Source organism: Diceros bicornis, chromosome 1 (genome assembly GCF_020826845.1).
Source record: "Diceros bicornis minor isolate mBicDic1 chromosome 1, mDicBic1.mat.cur, whole genome shotgun sequence".
Lineage (NCBI taxonomy): Eukaryota > Metazoa > Chordata > Mammalia > Perissodactyla > Rhinocerotidae > Diceros > Diceros bicornis.
The window spans coordinates 44290123-44309921 of NC_080740.1; the positions used below are offsets into that span (position 1 = coordinate 44290123).

The 19799-nt window shown below is 35.0% G+C and overlaps 1 protein-coding gene across 6 annotated transcripts in view; it reads right to left on the bottom strand.

Annotated features, from left to right (window-relative positions):
- The window catches only part of CEP120 (centrosomal protein 120), a 76458-nt gene that overhangs the window by 28780 nt on the left and 27879 nt on the right, over positions 1–19799 (bottom strand). For 3 of the 6 annotated variants that reach the window (XM_058539378.1, XM_058539425.1, XM_058539408.1), the window contains exons 11-17: positions 18914–19096; positions 16611–16707; positions 16363–16515; positions 15724–15813; positions 7018–7110; positions 5566–5727; positions 1916–2038 (exon numbers count right to left, since the gene is read on the bottom strand). In XM_058539378.1, coding sequence (XP_058395361.1) covers positions 1916–2038; positions 5566–5727; positions 7018–7110; positions 15724–15813; positions 16363–16515; positions 16611–16707; positions 18914–19096 — 901 coding nt within the window. The remainder of the gene's footprint in view (positions 1–1915; positions 2039–5565; positions 5728–7017; positions 7111–15723; positions 15814–16362; positions 16516–16610; positions 16708–18913; positions 19097–19799) is intronic. The other 3 variants (XM_058539398.1, XM_058539388.1, XM_058539417.1) reach the window with 3 other exon arrangements.

The window sequence follows — 19799 nt, forward strand, 5'->3', positions numbered from 1 at the left end:
AATCTCATAAACCTGAGAGTAATCTGACTTTTCTTACCAGATGAAATACGAATTCTTTAACTTAGCATCTAAGGTCTTCCCTAATATAGCCAAAAATTAACTTTATTTCCAGCATTCTCTTATCAGAACTATTTTTATTTTGAAACAACTACTATACTGATTAAACTCTAGGTTCTAGTCAAGCTATTATCCAAATATGCAATAAACTTTTTAACCTCTGTGCTTCTGTTTAATACCTCTTCTTGGAATAACCTCACCCGCATATTTCCCTAGTTAAAATTTCACATGTCCCTTAGGTTCCATATCCAATCTCACTTCTTTGTTATACTTAATGTGTTGATTTCAGTAGAAGTGACTTTGCTTTCCCCTTGTATTCATAGCAAAAAAAAAAAGAGAAAGTTAGATGAGACCTGCTATCATTTGCCTTTCACTACAATTATTTGGGTAAGTTCCTTGTCTCCTTTTGTAACTTGTTATTTACTTGACTCTATCCTGAACATTTCTGAATCATTCATAATAGCATTTAGCACAGTGTCATAAATGATACACATTTTTTGCTGGATAATGAAAAACCAATTGGATCAGTCAGCATCCTTCTGGGAAACCAGAAATCACTCTAGGTCTTTCAAATAGGTATGTTAATACAGGCAACTGGTTATACAAGTAATGGAAGAGCAGAAATGTCAAAGAGGATATGGTGAGGCAACCCAGTGATTAGCAGGTAGGAACTCTCTACTTCCCTTGGGTAGGAGGGACTACAAAAGGTACCAGGAAGTAGTAGTTCCTGCTACCAGGAACCTAGAAACTGGGGTTATCTAGTAAGCTAGAACCACTTTTTTGCTGGATTGCCCAGAGAAGGATGGAGAGAAGAGCTAGCTGGTGGGAGACGGACCCATAAAAAGATGCAACTACCAGAGAAAATAAGGGAAGCAGAGAGACAGAGGACAGAAAGAGAGAGAGCGCGCGAGCGAGAGAAGAAAGAACTACTCTGGCATCTTCCCAATTCCCATCCACCTAGCTTGTTAGTGCCCCCTAGTGGCTGAATCTACAGAAATGAAAGGGCAAGGAAGCCTTCATACAAAGCTGAGTGGGAAACTGGCAATTAAATCCTTAAACTTTTAAAGGTTATTTTCCTGCTTATTATCTGTGTTATTTTTCCAATGTATGCTATATCTTTTTAATAATGCCTAAAAATTATCAAACTACAAAATGCAAGAGCACATTTTGTCAAACTTAGGTCATCTGTTGGACATTACACGTTTTTTTAATGCCTAGAACCTGAACATTCTGTTCATGGGAATTCCCAATATAAATGAGAGGCAAGACCTGGCTTTCAACCATAAAAAATAAAATAGGATGGACAGCCCTTCTTCCAAGCTGAGAGTAGAGTACAGCCCTGTGATTAAAATGCTCCTATCTGGGATGCCAAATCTAAAGGGTAGTAATATGCAGAGAGAGTATTCACAATGGCTACTGCAACACTGAGAGTTCAACAGTATGACAATAGAACCAGGGGATACAGAATCCAGGGACATCGCAGTGATAGCACCAACAGTAGCACACTGAGTAGACTGTTTTCTGACAGGATCAGCCATGTCTTGCTTCCCCCAGTTCCTGCCCATATTTTGAAACTGGTTCTTCAGCCTTCCTGACAGTTTAGTGAATCCCTTTATTCCTAGAGTTAATGGTTCTGTTGTTTGCAAACAAAGACTCTAATTAGTATAAGCTATAACTGATAAAAGCCAAGAAATTCAAATACTGACAATGTCATGTGCCTTGAATGCTCTGATGTGTTCTTATTTGATAACAGAATACTACAATGAAATATTATTACACTGTATATGCAACTAGCATTTATTGATTTTATAAACTGATCATTAGGACTAGTTAAGTTGCCATAAATTGACATGGGTACCTTTTCCAAGGTGAGAAGATTTATTTCAGACTGTAGACGGATTTCTGGTTTGTTGCTTTGCTGATCCTTGAACTGGTGGAACTCTTTTTCCAAAACCTTATACTTATTTTCAGCATCATTAAGCTGTATTAAAAAAATATATTATAGCCATTTTAAAACAATAGTATGCAAAGTCTAAAATTACAGAATTCAATATTTTTTTTTAATTCTAAAGCATGTTCATAGCAGAAAACTTAGAAAATACACAAATGAGGAAATCCTAAAAATTTAGTAAATCAACTGATGGACAATATACAAAAACTTTTGAAGAGTATGAAATTTCTTATAAAACAAATATCATGAGAATGTTTCTGTTAAATTTTAGATGGCAAATGAAAAAGTCATCTTATAACATTGAGACTTTTCTTAAGATGTCACATGTAAGAAAAGATAGAGCATTACAGATATACCAAGTTATTATCAATAAAAATAAAAAGTCTAATTTTAATGCAGTATTTAGTGTTCTTATAATTTGATACTGTATGAATTTCATAATTCAAATACTACTACAACTTAAGGTAATTTGAAGATTATTTGGCCCAATCTCTTCATATTTATAGGTAAGAAAATTGAGGGTCAAAGAAGTAAATAACTGAGGCAGTGCCAAATAGCTAGTGAGCTAGTCAGCAGCAGAGGCACGAAGAGAAAATTCAGATCTTTTCATCCCCTAGAATAATGCTCTAATGAAAGCAGGCAACACCTCCTCAAATTAAACAAAAAGAGAGAGAGAGACTTCCATGACTAAACACTCTACGATTTCATTAGAACAGTTTTAAAGTACTAAAAAAAAAAAAAAAAAAAAAGAAATGAGGATATAAAGATGTTATTTTCAAATCTGGGATTTTTTTTTTTTATCAAATACAAACAAGCACTGTTAAAGATGCTTTCCAAAAGCATACCAATATGATTCTCCATCAGTAGATAAACCAATAAAATGAACTCCTTACTAAGACATAAGACTTAACTAAATTTGAAATACTAAGTAAATTTGTGGCAAAAATGGAACTTAAATTATCAATAATAACAAATTCTTGTTTTATGCCAATAAATACAAATAATTCTAATTAAGATTTATCTAGCATCTTTAGGTAATGAGGTATTCCATACCTCATAGATAAAAACATTCCACACAACTAAAGTTTACTTCTTTGAACAGCCAAACTTTTATTTTTCAAGTTGACTAGAAACCTGTCTAAACAATCTCTCTCACCTTTCTGTTTTAAACAAAAGCTGATAAACTTAATATTTGGTATTTTTTCCACCATTCAGGGAAATTATTATAAATAATTATTGTAGTTACAATCAGGTTGTAAAGTTATTAGGCATACCGGGCTCTTTTTCCTTTGCTAAGTGGTCCATCAACTATGTTTATTTTTTGAGTTCTGGTAACTGTTTTTATATATTTGAATATAGATACTTTATCTTCATCAGCTTTCACTGACGGTATGTCTATCTGTCCCTTCTACCTATCTAGTTAGACTTGTGTGTACAGTACATGTAACCTGGTTCAGAGTAAGGACCTAAAAAGTTTTCTTACATATAAAATGGGAAATGTTTATAGTCATGGGCTTAGCAATTTGGGCATCCCAGAAACGTCCAGTGCTCCCCACCCCGACCACAGTGTTTTTCCCCAGGTCTTGATTATGTTTCAGGAGTACCCTGGGTAATTTTTCCAAACTACCAGTTCTTCCTACAAAGGTTCTTCCCACAAAGATATAAGCTAATTATACCAGCCTGGGACAGAGTAGAGACATGGGTTTTTTTTCAAGAGCTCCCCTGGTGATTCTAATACACGTTAGGAGTCTGTCCTAGAGGGCTGAATCTTTCTAAGTGGAAGAAGAGAGGCATTACTGGTGATTCCCACCACAACTGCCACTTTTACAACTTTATCTTTCGTATTTTAAGTGAGACCTCTACAATAATAATCAAATTCATATTTACAACCACCTAAATAATGTGACCTTGACTGACCCTGAACTGCTTATGGAAACTATTCTTCAAGCCAGAATTTACTGAAGACTTTGGAGGCATTTATCATACATATCTAATCTATACCGAAATTTTTCAAGAAAGATAAGCTTAGTTTTTAACAGCTTGATCCTTCTTTTTTTCAGCAAACGTTTATCAAGCTCCTATTATATGCTTAAGACTGGCTGGGCTCCAGGCATACAAATAAAAACGAAAACAGTTTTATGGAGCTAACAATCTGACAGTGATCAAATTATCATACTAATAAATAAAAACAAACTGCTGTAACAAATCATAAAGAAAAAGAATAGGAGAATAATATCCCACGAAAACATATAACAAAAACTTGACCTAGACTTGGGGAGCAGGGTTCAGGGAATATTTCTCGGGGTAAGTGATGCTTCAGCCGAAAACTGAAGGATAAGTATAGTTCACTAGGCCCAGAAAAAGTAGCACACACAAAGATCCTATGGCTGAAGCAAGCGTGGTATGCTTGAGGACCTGAAGGAAGACCAGTGTGGTTGCAGAGTAAACAGCAGAGGTGAAAGAGTGGGAGATGAGGTAAGAGAGGGAGGCTGGGTCCAAACTATGCAGAGGCTTCTAGGGCAAGGTAATGATTCCAATCTTTATCCTATGAGCAATAAGGTGAAAGTGAAAGGTTTTAGAGGAGGGTATCACGATTCCCAAATTTCAAAAATATCACTCTGGCTGCAACAGGACGAACAGATCATAGGGGTCCCTTACTGAAATAAAAAACACTTACAGGAAGGTCAGGTATGGAGAGGAGAATCAGGTTGTGTTTTAAATGCCTTTAGGACACTCAAGTCGAGATGTCAAAAAGGCAATTAGATACATGGCTCTAGAGTGCAAAGGAAAGGTCTGGGATATAAATGTGCAAGTCCCAGAGTTACAGATTATCTCTGAAGTCATCAGCATGAATGAGATTGTTTAGTACAAAGTAAGTCTTGAGCTTGGAGGAAGTCTAACATTTAATAGCTAAAAAAAAATAAGCCTGCAAAGGAGCCTGAGAGATGGCCAGAAAAGTAGAGGAAAAGAAGGAGAGTGGTGTTGTAGAAGTTGAGAGAAGAGAATATACAAAAACAAGTACAATAGTGTTGATGCTGTCAAGAAGTTTGAGTAAGATAAGAAATGAAAAATGCCCACTGAACTTAGTCACTTGGCCATTGGTGGCTTCTCCAACAACTGGGGCAGGCTGAAGCAATGGGGACGGAAAGCAGAGTGGGAACGGTTGAGAGGTGAGTGTAAGGTGAGGAAATGCAGAGGAATACACACAATTCTCTCAGGAAATTTGGTTCTTAACTGAATTTGGTCTAGTGATACAAGAAATATATCTATGTTTGCTAAAAGGAGATTTATCAGAAAAGGATTTTAAGTTGAGAGTTACCTGAAATACAGTACAATCTCATGCAAATAATTATAAGGGAAGGAAAACTATTCCAAAATAGTCTTAGCTTTGATTAGGAAAAGATCCAACTTAAAGTATATTTGAATCTCAGTGCAATAAATATGATTAATAGTCCAAATTACTGTGAATTTTTACAACTTTTTAGTGAACTATCTCTATTATTTCTAGAATGCAAATAAACTCTAAGGGCAAAGAGATGACAGGTATTTTTTCTAACCTGCTGGTGAAGTCGGTGTTTATCCTCTTCTAGCTGCTTGATCTTTAACCTTTCTAGTTCTACTTGGTGAACACAATCTTCTTTGGCCCTGCGGATAGAGTCCTGAAGTTCTTGCAGGTTCCGTTCACGTTGTGATTTCAGTTCCTTTCTTTCTCTTTGAAGCTTAAAACAAGTGCATCTTTAATAGGCTGACCTATTACTAGCTGCATTATACTGTGCAACATTCTATTATTCTTATATACAGTCAAATGTTCAGAATATTTACAAATTTTCATATCCTTTTCAGTTATTTGAGTTAATATTTAAGTATACGGAATTATAAATTTTTAATCGATCATTTAATTCTAATATACAAAGAATATACAAAAATCCATATATGACTTGTACAAATTCAATTGAAAAGGCCCGAATCACTTAAAATCCTATTTGAATAAAACCGATTTTATTACATAAGCAAATTTTAGAAACATCTTATGTTCTATCTAATCACATAGAAGATAACAGAGCCTTAGTATTAGGAACAAATATACATTATATTTAAGTTTAAACATCTAAATCAATATAGAAATCCTAGAAAATATATAAAGATAAGGTTAGGGTGATATGCTGAGAAAATTTTAAGAAACACATTTGAGTGGGAAGGGACACATAAATCTAATGTGTAAGAAATTCTAATTTTTGGTGAGGATGATTAGCCCTGAGCCAACCTCCGTTGCCAATCTTCCTCTTTTCCCTGAGGAAGATTGGCCCTAAGCTAACATCTGTGCCCATCTTCCTCTACTTTATATGGGATGCCTGCCACAGCATGGCTTGATAAGCAGTGCAGAGGTCCATGCCCAGGACCCGAACCTGTGAACCCTGGGGCCGCCGAAGTGGAGTGTGTGAACCCAACCACCATGCCACCGAGCTGGCCCCAAAATTCTAATTATTTTGAAATGACCTTTAGAGTAATTTTTAAAAGTATTCAGGGTAAACTTTTGTAAGACTTAACAAAAAATGCTAACTAGGCATATTACTAACCTAAGTTTTCATTTGTTCCTAGAATTTAATATTTAATGGGCAAGAAAATGGGATATGCCCTTCTTACTGAAAACAAAACCAGGATTCTAGGCCCCTGAGCCTGTGCCACTTTTTCTCTTTTCTCTAAGCACTGCAACTATCCGTTCCTTTCACATAATGCGAAAGTGAACCAAAAATCTCCACTATTACAGCAGTCAGTCAGCTGGCTGCATAATAGTTAACCATTTCAAATAATAAACACTTTTCTACCTATTCCTCACATTCTAAGATAGAAAACATGCTTTCCTCAATTGAACAGCAATTTCCTCATAATGTCTGAAAGAATTTCCGTGAAATATATTTTATCTAAGTATAAAGGAAAAAGAGATGAATGGTATGGACTTAATATACGGATTCTGTGAAATGAAGACATATGATAGATGAATACAGTACCTCTGATTCTGCAATGACAAGCTGCTGCTCTCGCTTCTCTAAGTCAATTAGGGTTTTTTGAAGTTTTCCTTCTAGAATAGTGTATTCAGCTACCTAAAATATAATAAAAGAAAAGGTATCTTATCTTTTCCCCAAATCCAAAATACACACAAATTTAAAAATGCATATATTATAATTTCACTGAAACAGAGGATCTGAGAATAGGAAAATCATGAATTACATCCACCAATTCAAAGCAGAAGTTCTTTCCACTGTACTCTAAGGAAGGAAGCCTATCCAGCTTCTGCTTGGATATCTCTGGTGATATTTAGTCTCCTGAGGAAGCCCATTCTCCTACCGGGTGGTTAGACTACTAGTAAAATCTTGTGTTTAGTCAAAACCTAGCTCCTTAAAATCTGCTTTGTTCAATACTCCAGTATTCCTCTGAAGCCCTCTTAGTCACTTACTTTCCCTGGAACTAATACTGTTGCTAGATCAGCTAGTCAGTTTCAAGTCAGTCCTCTTATTGGTTCAGATCTGACCCTTTATTATAGTTACAATAACTGAGCCCTTGATTGCTTCTGAAGCCAGAGTCCCTGCTTAGGCCCCTAGCCTAGTATCCCAATTTCTATCAGCAGTTCTGCTCTGATCTGTCTTGAAGGATGTGAGTCCCATTCAGGATAAGAGGTCTACCTGCTCAGCCTATATAGGATATAGGACTTTCATGGTTTTCTATCTTTCAATTTAGACTGATCATTCTTACTAGGACTTTCTGAGCCAATTTTTCTGTCCTCTTCACCATCTAGTCTCCAGGTCTCAAGCCCTATCCTGATCAAGAAAAGCCCCAGTTTGATGCTCCTCAGAAGCCCATCCTTTAATCCTATTTCTACACTTTGGACAAAGAAAGAAAAGGTATCTTCACATATTTAAGTCTGGTGATAGCCATTATATATTCTCCTAGTCTTTTTTCTTCTCCAAGATAAATACAAGTTTCAATTATTATTCACATATTATGATTTCTATATCCTCTAATATCTTGGATTTAATCTGGAATCTAGATTCTAGACTAAGTCCTTTCAAAAATATGGTACCAGATGTGATTTCACTAGTACAGAGATCAAAGAATATGTACTGCCAAAGACTAGGACACCACGTCTTTTAACCTAGTCTAAAATTACATTTGCTACTTGAGAATCCTAGTCACACTATTATGTCAAAGAAAATCGCCGAGGTTTTTGTTCTTAAACCTGGGATAACTATACCCATTGCCCAAGTGACTGTTTTAATCTGACAACTGAATTTGACATTTGTTCTTGTTAAACGTTATTTTGATGATTTAGGCCCAGCATACCAACCTATCAAAATCATTTATAAATTCTGGTAACGCTACCATCTAGTTTTGGTTCATCTAAAAATATGCTAAGCATGTCTTCCATTCGTAACCAAATCACTAATATAAATATGTCCAATTCTGAGTGCTACACATAAAAAGCCTTACAGGAAGAGACATGCAAATAGGATGGTGAGGGAGTATTAAACCTGTATGTTCTTCTCCCTCTGGCAACCCAAACATCTGTGTTCCCAGAGTTCTAAGGATGTCTTCTCCTGTCATACTATATGAGCTCCTTGGGTGGTCTCATCTACCTACCGTCACATATACTAAGAACTCCCAAATTTATACTACAAGATCAAACCTCCCTCCAGAGTTTCAGACCTATAAACCCAAATATCTGCTGAATACGCCAATATTTCCCATATATCTCAAACTCAAAAACGTATAAAAACCTGAAATCATAGTCCTTTTAGTTTTCACAAATATTTATTGTACACCTAGCAGACCTGGGGCAAAACAAAGTCCTGTGGAGCCTATATTTTGAGGGAAGATAGGTTATAAACAAAGAAGTGGATATTTACTGTAATAACAGGTAATGCTATGAAGAAAATAAAGCAGAATGAGGGGACAATTAGTGCCTGGGGGCAGGGGAAGAGTGCACTACTTTCGATACAGTGGTCAGAGATGGCCTACCTCAGATTATTCTGAGCAGAGACCAGAAAGTATCTCTGAAGGAAGAACATTCTATAGATCCTTAGGAGGGAGGTGACCTAGCATGTTTGAGGAACTATAAGGAGGCCAGTGTGGTTTAGAACAGGCTGTGTGAAGAGAAGTCTGAGAGAAGATGAGGTCACAGAGGAAGCTAAGGGACAGATCATATAAGGCCTTGTATGTCCTGGTAAGAACTTTGAGTTTTATTCTAAGTGTGATAAGCAGTATGATGGGTTTGAAGTAGAGGAGTACATAATCTGACTTATATTTTAAAAGCCTCACTCTTGGCTGATATGGATATAATAGGCTAGAGGGGCCAGGAATGAAGGAAGGGATACCAAGTTAAGAAGTAACAATAGTAATCTAGGAGAGAGATCATGATTGCTTAAACCAGCAAAGCAGCAACGGAGGTGGCTGAAAGTAGTTAGTTTCTAGGATACATTCTGAATGTAGAGCCAACAGGATTTGCTAATGAACTAGAATGTGGAATGAAAGAGAGTAAAGGATGACTTGGCTTACAGCCTGAACAACTGAGTAAAAGGTATTGCCATTTATTAAAATGGGGAATCAACAGGAGCAAATTTACGTAGATGGAGATATAGTGTTTATTTTTATACACGTTAAAATTTGAGACGCATATTAGACAGCCAATTGGCAGTGTAGTGTAGGCAGATGAACAGCCAAGTGTAGGTAGAGTCCCGGGAAGAGGCTGGGGATGAAAAAAGACATTATATATATATATGTATGTGTATATATATAAATATATACATATATACATGTATGTATGTATATATATAAATATATACATATATATATATAATGTGCATAATATATATAACTTATATATAATGGCAAGAGAGTAGATGAGATCACTTGAAGAATGAGTGTAAAAAGAGAAAAGAGATTCAAAGTCTGGGCCTTGGGGCAAGCCAATAGAGGCTGGGATAAAGAGAAGGATCTAGCACGAAAACTGGGAAGGAGAGACTAGTGAAGACAGAAGAATAGCAGGATAGTATAGTGAAGAAAGTCAAGTAAAGGAAGTGTTTTAGAAAGGGAGAGATCAAATTGGGTGAGGATGAGGGAGAATTGTTTGATAAGACAAAAACAGTGTGAATTAATTATTCTGGAGAGTAAGAGAATGAACTGATTAGGGAAAGCAGTAGGATCACAGGGTAGCACCAAGGGTCCCTTAAAGCTTGAGATCTTAAACCCCCTTAATATCATTTTTTTAGCAACCATTTCCCTTTTCTCCATAATCCTATGGAGAAGTTAGTTTTCAGCCTTCATTTTCTTTTATACATATTATTGCTTTCCTGGTCTCCCTGACTTTAGTTTCACATTCCTCTATTCCACCCACTATACTTCCATCAGAATGACTGTTCTAAAATGAAAATCTGATTTCCTTATTCCCTTATATAAAAATATTCATTAAAAAAATAGTTTCTCGGGGGCCAGCCTGGGGACATAGCGGTTAAGTTCACACACTCTGCTTCGGCAGCCCGAGGTTTGCAGGTTCAGATCCCGGGCATGGACCAATGCACCACTTGTCAAGCCATGCTGTGGTGGCATCCCATAAAAAGTAGAGGAAGATGGACACAGATGTTAGCCCAGGGCCAATCTTCCTCAGCAAAAGAGGTGGATTGGCAATGGATGTTAGCTCAGGGCTAATCTTCCTCACAAAAAAAAAAAAAAAATAGTTTCTCAAGTTTCTACCTTTCCCAAGCAGGGTTTATCATCTGAACCACAGAATATGCAAAATAAATTTGAGTGATTATTTTCTCTATCTTCTCCTAAAACGGTACATAACCATACCACTGTAGATGCATAGAAAAAAGTTAATCCATTACCAACAATGGATGCCTTCAGGCATTAAGGCTTAATTCTCTCAGGAAACCCTGGCTGAGAAAGTCTACAGGATCAAGTCTAAACTCCTCAAAATGGAATACAAGAGCATTCACATTCTATAGAGCTCTCCTGTCTTATTTCTTGAGGCACACCCTTTCTTCCCCTCTTCCCACATCAAGCTACATACAATTTTCTTAATCCCAAGCCTATTTCAAACATTGTTTGGGTCCACCTGGCAATATCTACTAATCTTTATCAAAGTGAAAACATGGTCTTATCTATGAAGCACTTCCTCATGCTCCCTTATACAGAACTGATAACTTCCTTCTTTGTGGGTACATGACAGCTATCTTCGGCTTTCTGAAGGGAAGTCATACAGAAGAAAGAATAATAATCCCTCCAAAATGGTCTCACAAGATGACCAAAAAAGCCTGATAGATTAAGAAACCAAATCAATCACAATGATTTATATTTTTAGGTGCAGATTATATGCATAAAATATTCATTTACTATTATGAAATTCATGCCAGTTCTAACTTGATGTAATCTATCTACTATATAGACTAGTTCACCATTTCATCTTGAATTGATGGGGTATTAACTAGTTAGTATCTTTTTTGAAGGTAGACATAAGCTCCTCATAACAAGTAGGTGAGCTTTAATTTACGACTAGCTCATTTTGTGCAGAATAGCAGAAATAAAAATAAATTTAAATGATTGCATAATGTTCCACCAATATTACACAAACTCCTTCAGGTAACTTTCAATGTATTGAAAAAGTCATACATTGTTTTAAAAAAACTTCAGGTGAATAAAATAAAAATAAATCAACAGAAAAGGCTCATACATTATAGACATAAAAAATACTGTGAGATTCTCACAGCACTCAGCTTTAAAAGATTTCATCATATTGAGGAAAAATTGCTTTTGCTCTTCCCATTGACTGAATTTTACAGTGGCTTATAAAATTTTTAAAAACTGATCACGTTAGCACATCCTAGTTCACAATATTCTTTCAAGTTAGGACACATTAAGATAAATGAGTTGTTACTCTCAAAATGTTAGGTTGAAAGAAAATGGCAGACTCAAATCTACCTTTTTGACATGACTAATTCAAATAAACAGTTCAGCCACCTGGTAAAGCATTATATTCCATTTTCTGACTGGAGTTATTAATAACTAGTCAGGAGCTTGTCAATTTGAGCTGAAATGGTGGTAGAAGTTGTAAACATGGAAACCAACTAAAAATTTTCAACTGAAAGATCATTACTACCAAAATGACAACCAACCAAAAATTATTTGGTGAGGTTTTTTTCCCAACTTATTACATTTAAACTGATTATTTTTTTGGCAATAGAAAGTTCAATTATGGCATAAATTGTATTTGTCACAATTCTAGTAATTTTATTAACTTTTCAAATTTTTCATGATTTGGATGTTGCAAACCTCAACACTGGAAAAACTCCTCAATAGCATGAAAAAAATGGTTCAAGGAAAATCTTATTTTAAAAGCTAAATTAAAAATTAAAATATTTTCTAGCTCACTCAGATTCAATTAATATATGATTCTTGAGAACTGTAAATATTACTTAATATAAAAGTCACTTTTGGGCCAGCCCCGTGGCTTAGCAGTTAAGTGCGCGCGCTCTGCTGCTGGCGGCCCGGGATCGGATCCCGGGCGCGCACTGACACACCGCTTCTCCGGCCATGCTGAGACCACGTCCCACATACACCAACTAGAACGATGTGCACCTATGACATACAACTATCTACTGGGGCTTTGGTGCAAAAATAAATAAATAAATAAAATTATATAAAAAAAAAAAGTCACTTTTAAGTAAAGCTAGTATAATGTTTAAATATGTGTGAGGGCTTCTAGTTATTACAATTTTGGTTATTTGAACATTTCTTAAGAATAGAGGCTTTGGAGTAGTCACATTATATTTTCTACATATTTTTTTTCTTTTAGCTTTTTTTAAAGCTCACTGGTCTTTCAAGTTTTTAATGCTTTAGAATTAAGTCAGACAAAGTTGAAACAGCTATTTTAAAATCAAAGGCCTGGGGGACTTCTGCTTCCACCCATAAAAGACTAACTGCTCTCCTCTATAAACACAAATTGAACAACATAAATGAAACAACTGTTTTCAGACAATGGACAACAGGCAGCACAAAACTATGATCCCTGAGAGAGAAAACAAATGAGGCAAGCCCTATAGTAACTCTAGCTTACTGCCAGGAGGCAGTTTTCAGACTGTAGCTCAGAGAAGGGGAACCCAAACAGAGCCTAGCAATCTTGCTGAGTTGAAGAAACAGACTGGAGAGGCTGAGGCAACTAAAATTTGTGAGGAGAGGAGGAAGATGCATAGAGAGTGAGCACTGGAGATCCGCAGAGTAGTCCTTCAAATCTGAGGCTGAATACTGATCTATGTATGCCTGAGGTGAAACTCTATTAGGCGGTGGAAATTGCCAATGGAAAGAAATAGGCTGAACAATCCCCAGAGCTCAGACAGGTCTGAGAAAAGTACGGGCTCCTACCAGCCAAAGTGGAGAGATCTTTTGATGCACTAAGCAGCAGGTGGAGTCCTCAGGGAAATGTTGCTAAATAGCCCAACACTAAAGGATGCTCCAGACTCACCCTAACATAGATTAAAAGTATCAAACTCATCTCAAGTAACTTAACTGCATACCAGAACAAAATACAACACTCTTTAAAGGAATATAACAAATTCTAGCAATCAACAATGTAAAATTCACAATTTCTGGCACCTAATAAAAAAAATTTCCAGGCATGCAAAGCAGTACAAAAATGTAACCTATAATCAGGAGAAAAAAAACAATAAAAACTGACCTCAAAATAATATTCATGCTGGAACTAGCATATAACTTATTATAAATATATTCCACATATTCAAGAATGTAAAGGAAAACACGAACATGATGAAAAGTAGAATATGCTTGAAAAAAAAATACCCAACTGGACCTTCCAGGGATGAAAAATACAGTATATGAAATGAAAAATTATGCTGAATGGGATTAATGGCAAATTAGACCCTTCAGAAGAAAAGATCAGTGAACCTGAAGTCACAGCAATAGAAAATATCCAAAATGAAGCATTGAGAGGAAAAAAAAAAGACTTAACCCAGTTATCTATGGGACAATATCAAGCAGTCTAATGTGCATATAAGTTGCAATCTAAGAATGAGAGGAGAAAGAGAGGAAAACTGGTTGAGAAACAAAAGCCCAAAATGTTCCAAACTTGATGAAAACTAAAAAAAACAAACAAACACCAAAACAAAAATAGGATCAAAGAAGCTCAAAAAATCCAAGCAGGACGAACACGCGCGCACACACACACACACACACACACACACACACACACACACACAGAACAAGGCCCATGATATCGCTGAAAACTAGTAATTAAAAAAAAAATCTTAAAAGCAGTGAGAGGAACAAAAAGACACAGTATTACACAAAGAGGACCAAAGATAACAACAGCAACAGATTTTCCATCAGAAATACAAGCCAAAATACAAATGGAACAACTTTAAAGATTTGAAAGAAAAAACTGTCAATCAAGAATTCTATACCTAGTAAAAAATATCTTTTTCAATAATGAAGGCAAGATAAAGACTTTCTCAAATAAAAGCTGACAGCATTTACAGCAGGCCCATACTATAAGAAACGTTATACATATAGTTAATATAAACAACATTATTGCCTCAAAGTTTAATTTCTTCTAAAAGTAACTGTTTAAAGCAAAAATAATAACATTATGGGGTTTGTAACATATGTAGAAGCAAAAATATGACAATAATAATGCAAGGAATGGAAGGGAAGAAATGAATGCATACTGTTGAAAAGTTCTTATACTATACATGAAGCGGAATAATATCATTTGAAGGTATACCGTGATAAGTTAGGGATGTATATTGTAAACTCTAGAGCAACCAGTTAGACAATAAAACACAGACATAGCTAATAAGGCAATAGTAGAAATAAAATGGAATCATAAAAAGTCAATGAATCCAAAAGAAAATAAGGAAAAGAGAGAAAAAAGGAACAAAGACTAGATGGGATAAACAGAAAACCAAGAGGAAAAAAACCAAGAGTAAGATAACAGATTTAAACCCAAACATGTTAATAATTACACCAAATATAAGTGGTCTAAAGTCCGAGACTTGAAAATAGCTTTAAAGAGTTTTCTAGTTCACACCCTACTTCTGTCTCTTGGTCCAGCGTAGCAAACCACCCTGTAATGGGTTATCTTCTCCTTTTATAGACACTTCATTAACCACTAACATGAGAGTATTTTAAAGACTTAAATTTGGAATATTTGAAACAAGTCTAATTGTCAGGGTTGTTTTATTCAAAAACTTGAGTGTAAATAAATACTGAATGTTTGCTTTCTAGAACAAGATTAAGATCAGATGGTCTCATGTTATCATTTCTAAAGATGTGATTTATTGCATGCTTCATTTCTTAAAAACAGCTTAAAAGTTTTTGATACTTTTTATTAACTTACAGATTGTCATTTTTATATAGACTTAAATGTACTATTTTCTCTTCCACACAGAGGCTAGCTTTTTCGCTCCAGTATTCATTTTTCATATTTATACATTTTTTGAACAGGTAACACATTTGCAGGGTTCAAAATCCAAAAAGCACAAAACATCTTACAGTGAAAATCCTTTCTCCTACCCCTGACCCATCTATTCACTTTATCCAGGCCAACAGACCACCATTATAACTAGTTATTCCTTTAAGAGACTTTCTTTAGTGCATATAAGAGAAACTATCATTGATATTCTTCCTTCAATTTCTATACAAGTAATTACCTTTTTCTTTACTAGTGATTCTCTCTCTCGATCCCTTTTCTTCCATTCCTCTGCAAGAGCCTGCATATGAGCCAGTTCTTTCTGCTTTAGCTGCACAAGAAAGTCATGAAAAAAACCCTAAATATTTTAAATAAACAAATCAGTTGTTTTCAGCTAAAAAATTAATACTGATCATTGATATGTTTCTCTCAGGCATTCTATTTTATTTTTTAAAAAAAAACAGAGGTTGCCTGAGGCAAGAAATACCCATATAATTAGGAAAGTATAAAGCCGATGGTAAGTTCTGTTTTCTAACTCTCTTGTTTAGAGACTGATGATTCCAGATTCCAGAAGGGAATGTTAAATGAGGACCTGAAATTAAAAGAAATTTTCAAGTTCTTAACCTCTGAACTCTAACCTTCATTCCTAATTTTGCCCAAAAATCATGGACAAAGTTTAGGGGAATCCTTCTGAGTAGTTCCTGACAGTCTATCACATTGAGTATTCTTTTATTCTCAACTTTTGCATTAAGAGTAAGGCAGTCTTGATATTCAAAGGGACTAGATAGGGTACTCATGGAACATAGAAAAGCCTACAATGGAGAAGGAAAACCATACTAAGTAGACAAAAACAGATTTTAAGTAACATTTAAAAAGTAACCTGATTTTCAAAAATGTCTTCTTGCATCTCTTTCCACATTTCTAGCTCAAGTGCTGCTTTGTATTCTAAGGTTTCACGAGGCTCTGTCTGGATTTCCGAAGGACAAGGTGCTGGAGGAAGAGAAGATGGCTTCTGTTGTACAGCAGATAAACCCTGAGACATGAATAAAAACATATTGAAACAAACACACTCACACACATGTCAGATCTATTTTAAAGAATTATTTGATAATATTCAGTGATATTTACCTGAGATGAATCAGAGACAAAAATCTCACGCATTTTTACTAGTCCATAATCTTCTAGAGTCATCGTGTAAGAAAGATCTATAATCCTGTTATTTGACCTATAAATGAAATCAGAAATATCTTAAAATTCATGGAAACACTTTTACATTATTTTTCCTTCATTTCCCCAATGCTATAGCATTGAGTAGGCAACATTTCTTGCACCTGACACTTGCTGGTGAAACTGCAGCAGCTTCTATAGGCTTCAAGACCTTCCATATACACAATTTTATTTGATCACAAACACCCTGTTAAGTACATACCTACGTTTAATATAACATGACAACAGCTATAGATTATTTATAAAAATTGAAAAGTATAAAGGAGAAATTTTAAATGTCACTGTGCATAGGTAATTACTGCTAAAATTTTGTTTATTTCCTTCCACTCTGTTTTTTTTTTTGTTGCTGTTGTTGTTTTGTGAGGAAGATCAGCCCTGAGCTAACATCCATGCCAATCCTCCTCTTTTTGGTGAGCAAGACTGGCCCTGAGCTAACATCTATTGCCAATCCTCCTCCTTTTTTTTTTCTCTCTTTCTCCCCAAAGCCCCAGTAGATAGTTGTATGTCATAGTTGCACATCCTTCTAGTTGCTGTATGTGGGACCCCATCTCAGCATGGCCCAACAAGCGGTGCGTCGGTGCACGCCCAGGATCTGAACCCGGGCCACCAGCAGCGGAGTGCGAGCACTTAACCGCTAAGCCACGGGGCCGGCCCCCCTTCCATTCTGTTTTATGTAAACGTAGATACACAGGCACTCATGCACATTAAGATTATACAGTTTTGTCCTTTTTCCTATTTACATCAGGAGCATTTTCTCATGTCATAAACGTTAATTCAAAAATGTAATTTTTAATGCCTGTAAAACATACTAAAGAATTTACGTAGTAAAATAAAAAACTTAATTCCTCTATTCTTGAATATATATAGGTTATTTTAAATTCTGTTTCTACTTTTTCTGGGATGAACACCCTCGTATATCAATCTTTTACTGGATATGAGCACTGCCTCAGGATAATTTCTGAAGTAGGATAATTATGTTATTTTTATCATAATGAGTACCCTTCTGTATCATAGTACTGCATTAAGCATTTATCATTAAATAAATAATAACAAAATGTTAGAGGAAAATAAAATCTCGGCAACAAAAAACCATGGCTTTGTCTAAATCAAATACATTCCATGAACTCTTGGTCAAATAAAACTTTAATGAATGGATCTCACACAATTAGAACTCTTACTTAACCAACTTTTACATTTTCTTCTAATCTCACAGATTTTAGAAGAAATGAATACAGTAAAATGAAGCACTATCCTATCTGAAGTTTTCACTTAGGTAAATCTCTTAAAACTTCTCTGTCTACAGAGCAGGGCAATAAAAATTTATTCATAACATACAAACAGCATTAAAATAACTTCAACTAGTAATTATTTGATTATTTTCATTATATTTTACTTATAATGACAGAAACAAATGCTAATTTTTAAGACAGATTTTCAGTAACAGGAATTATGAAAAAAAAGTATTTTTCAGTTAACCAGAATATTTGATTCTCTAAAACACCTGTTCCCAGATCTTCCAAGTGAATAAGTTTTACTAAAGCCTTCACTCTCTGGAAGTGGCTATGGATGGGAAAGAGTAAGGCAAGAAATTTCAATAACACTTTTAGATCTCAGCTTTTTACCGAGCCTGATTTCCTTCTACATTCTTACTACATTTTAAAAATAAAGGCATGTGATACATAATGTCAAACTGAATATGTTTCTATTGTTAAATTTAAAAAGATCATTCAATAAATATATTGTCTAAAATATGTGAACTCAATTTCAGGACAAAAAAAATCATTTTTAAAAGTGCCAAGCATTTGCAACATTCTCCGACTTTAGATTTGAAGCAAAAGTTAGAATATTTTTTTAAGTAGAAAAATAGTCACAGTCATTCCCAATGCAAAATAATGTAAAATATATTATAAATTTGACCTTGAATTACTAAATAAAAAAATAGATCCTGAATTTAACATTGTCAGGCTAAAGAGAGGGGAGGGAAATACTTACTCAACAGTCTGAGTATTACAGTACTATAGTAGCATACATTCCTCACTTTGTGAGGGTATATTGGTTATCAGAAAGCTGAGAGCAAACGAGGATATAGCCCCCACAGGTCAAAGAAAAAAGATCAGAAAAAAAGATGATATGAAAGGATAAGGTTGTAGCTAGCTAATCAGAATAAAAAGCAAAGCTAAGACCAATTTCGAGAAATGCATTACCCTTGTGCTGCTATAATAGGCACACTTTCACTGTAAGTTTGACGCCAACACTGTTCACCATTAGAACCTAAAAAGCGAGTTTTTTCTGATGACAAGATGTTAGAAAGCTGGATTCTGGCAATTCCCAGAAGTAAATCTTTACTCATTTTATCCTTGTGCCATAATTCAACCAGCAATGGAATCCTAAAGAAAAGAAAAATATGTATTCATATCTATCAACTCTGAACTAACTATAACTTTTGAATTCCCTTATGGAGTCAAAGATGTTTCTGTTACCTGGAATGTAAAGGCTCAATTCCACAGGTAACAAATAGGAAATACTAATATATTTTCTACACCTCTTTCTATACAATAAAGAAAACTCTTCAAACACTATTATTACCAAAGACGGTTAATTTGTAGTTACTCTTCATTCTTCCTTTTAAAATAATATACAAATTTGAATTGTCATACTCTGAGAAAGTAAAAAAATTTCACAAGTCTCATTTTTCTTCACAAATCCATTTCAGATAACTGGATTAACAATCTCCATTTTATATAGATGAAAAAATAGAAAAAGAAAATAATACACTGCAGTCATTCAGTGAATCAATAATAAAAACTAAATAGTTTCCATTTATCTTCACATATTGTATTAGGAAAAGGCAAGACTACTTTTCAAAGCTTCTTCATTACTCATAGATTGTTTTAACAAAGTTCTAATATCCAAATTCAGGCAAGTAAGATATGAAAATCTGAAAAGAACCTTTATAACCACATAAAACTTTGCGGTGGAAGCACAAATGTCACAGATATTATTAGTATATTTGTTTCTAGATTCTCAAATGCATAAACTGCTGTGGATTTAAACCTATAGGAATTCCTCTGGTTTATATGATACAAATTT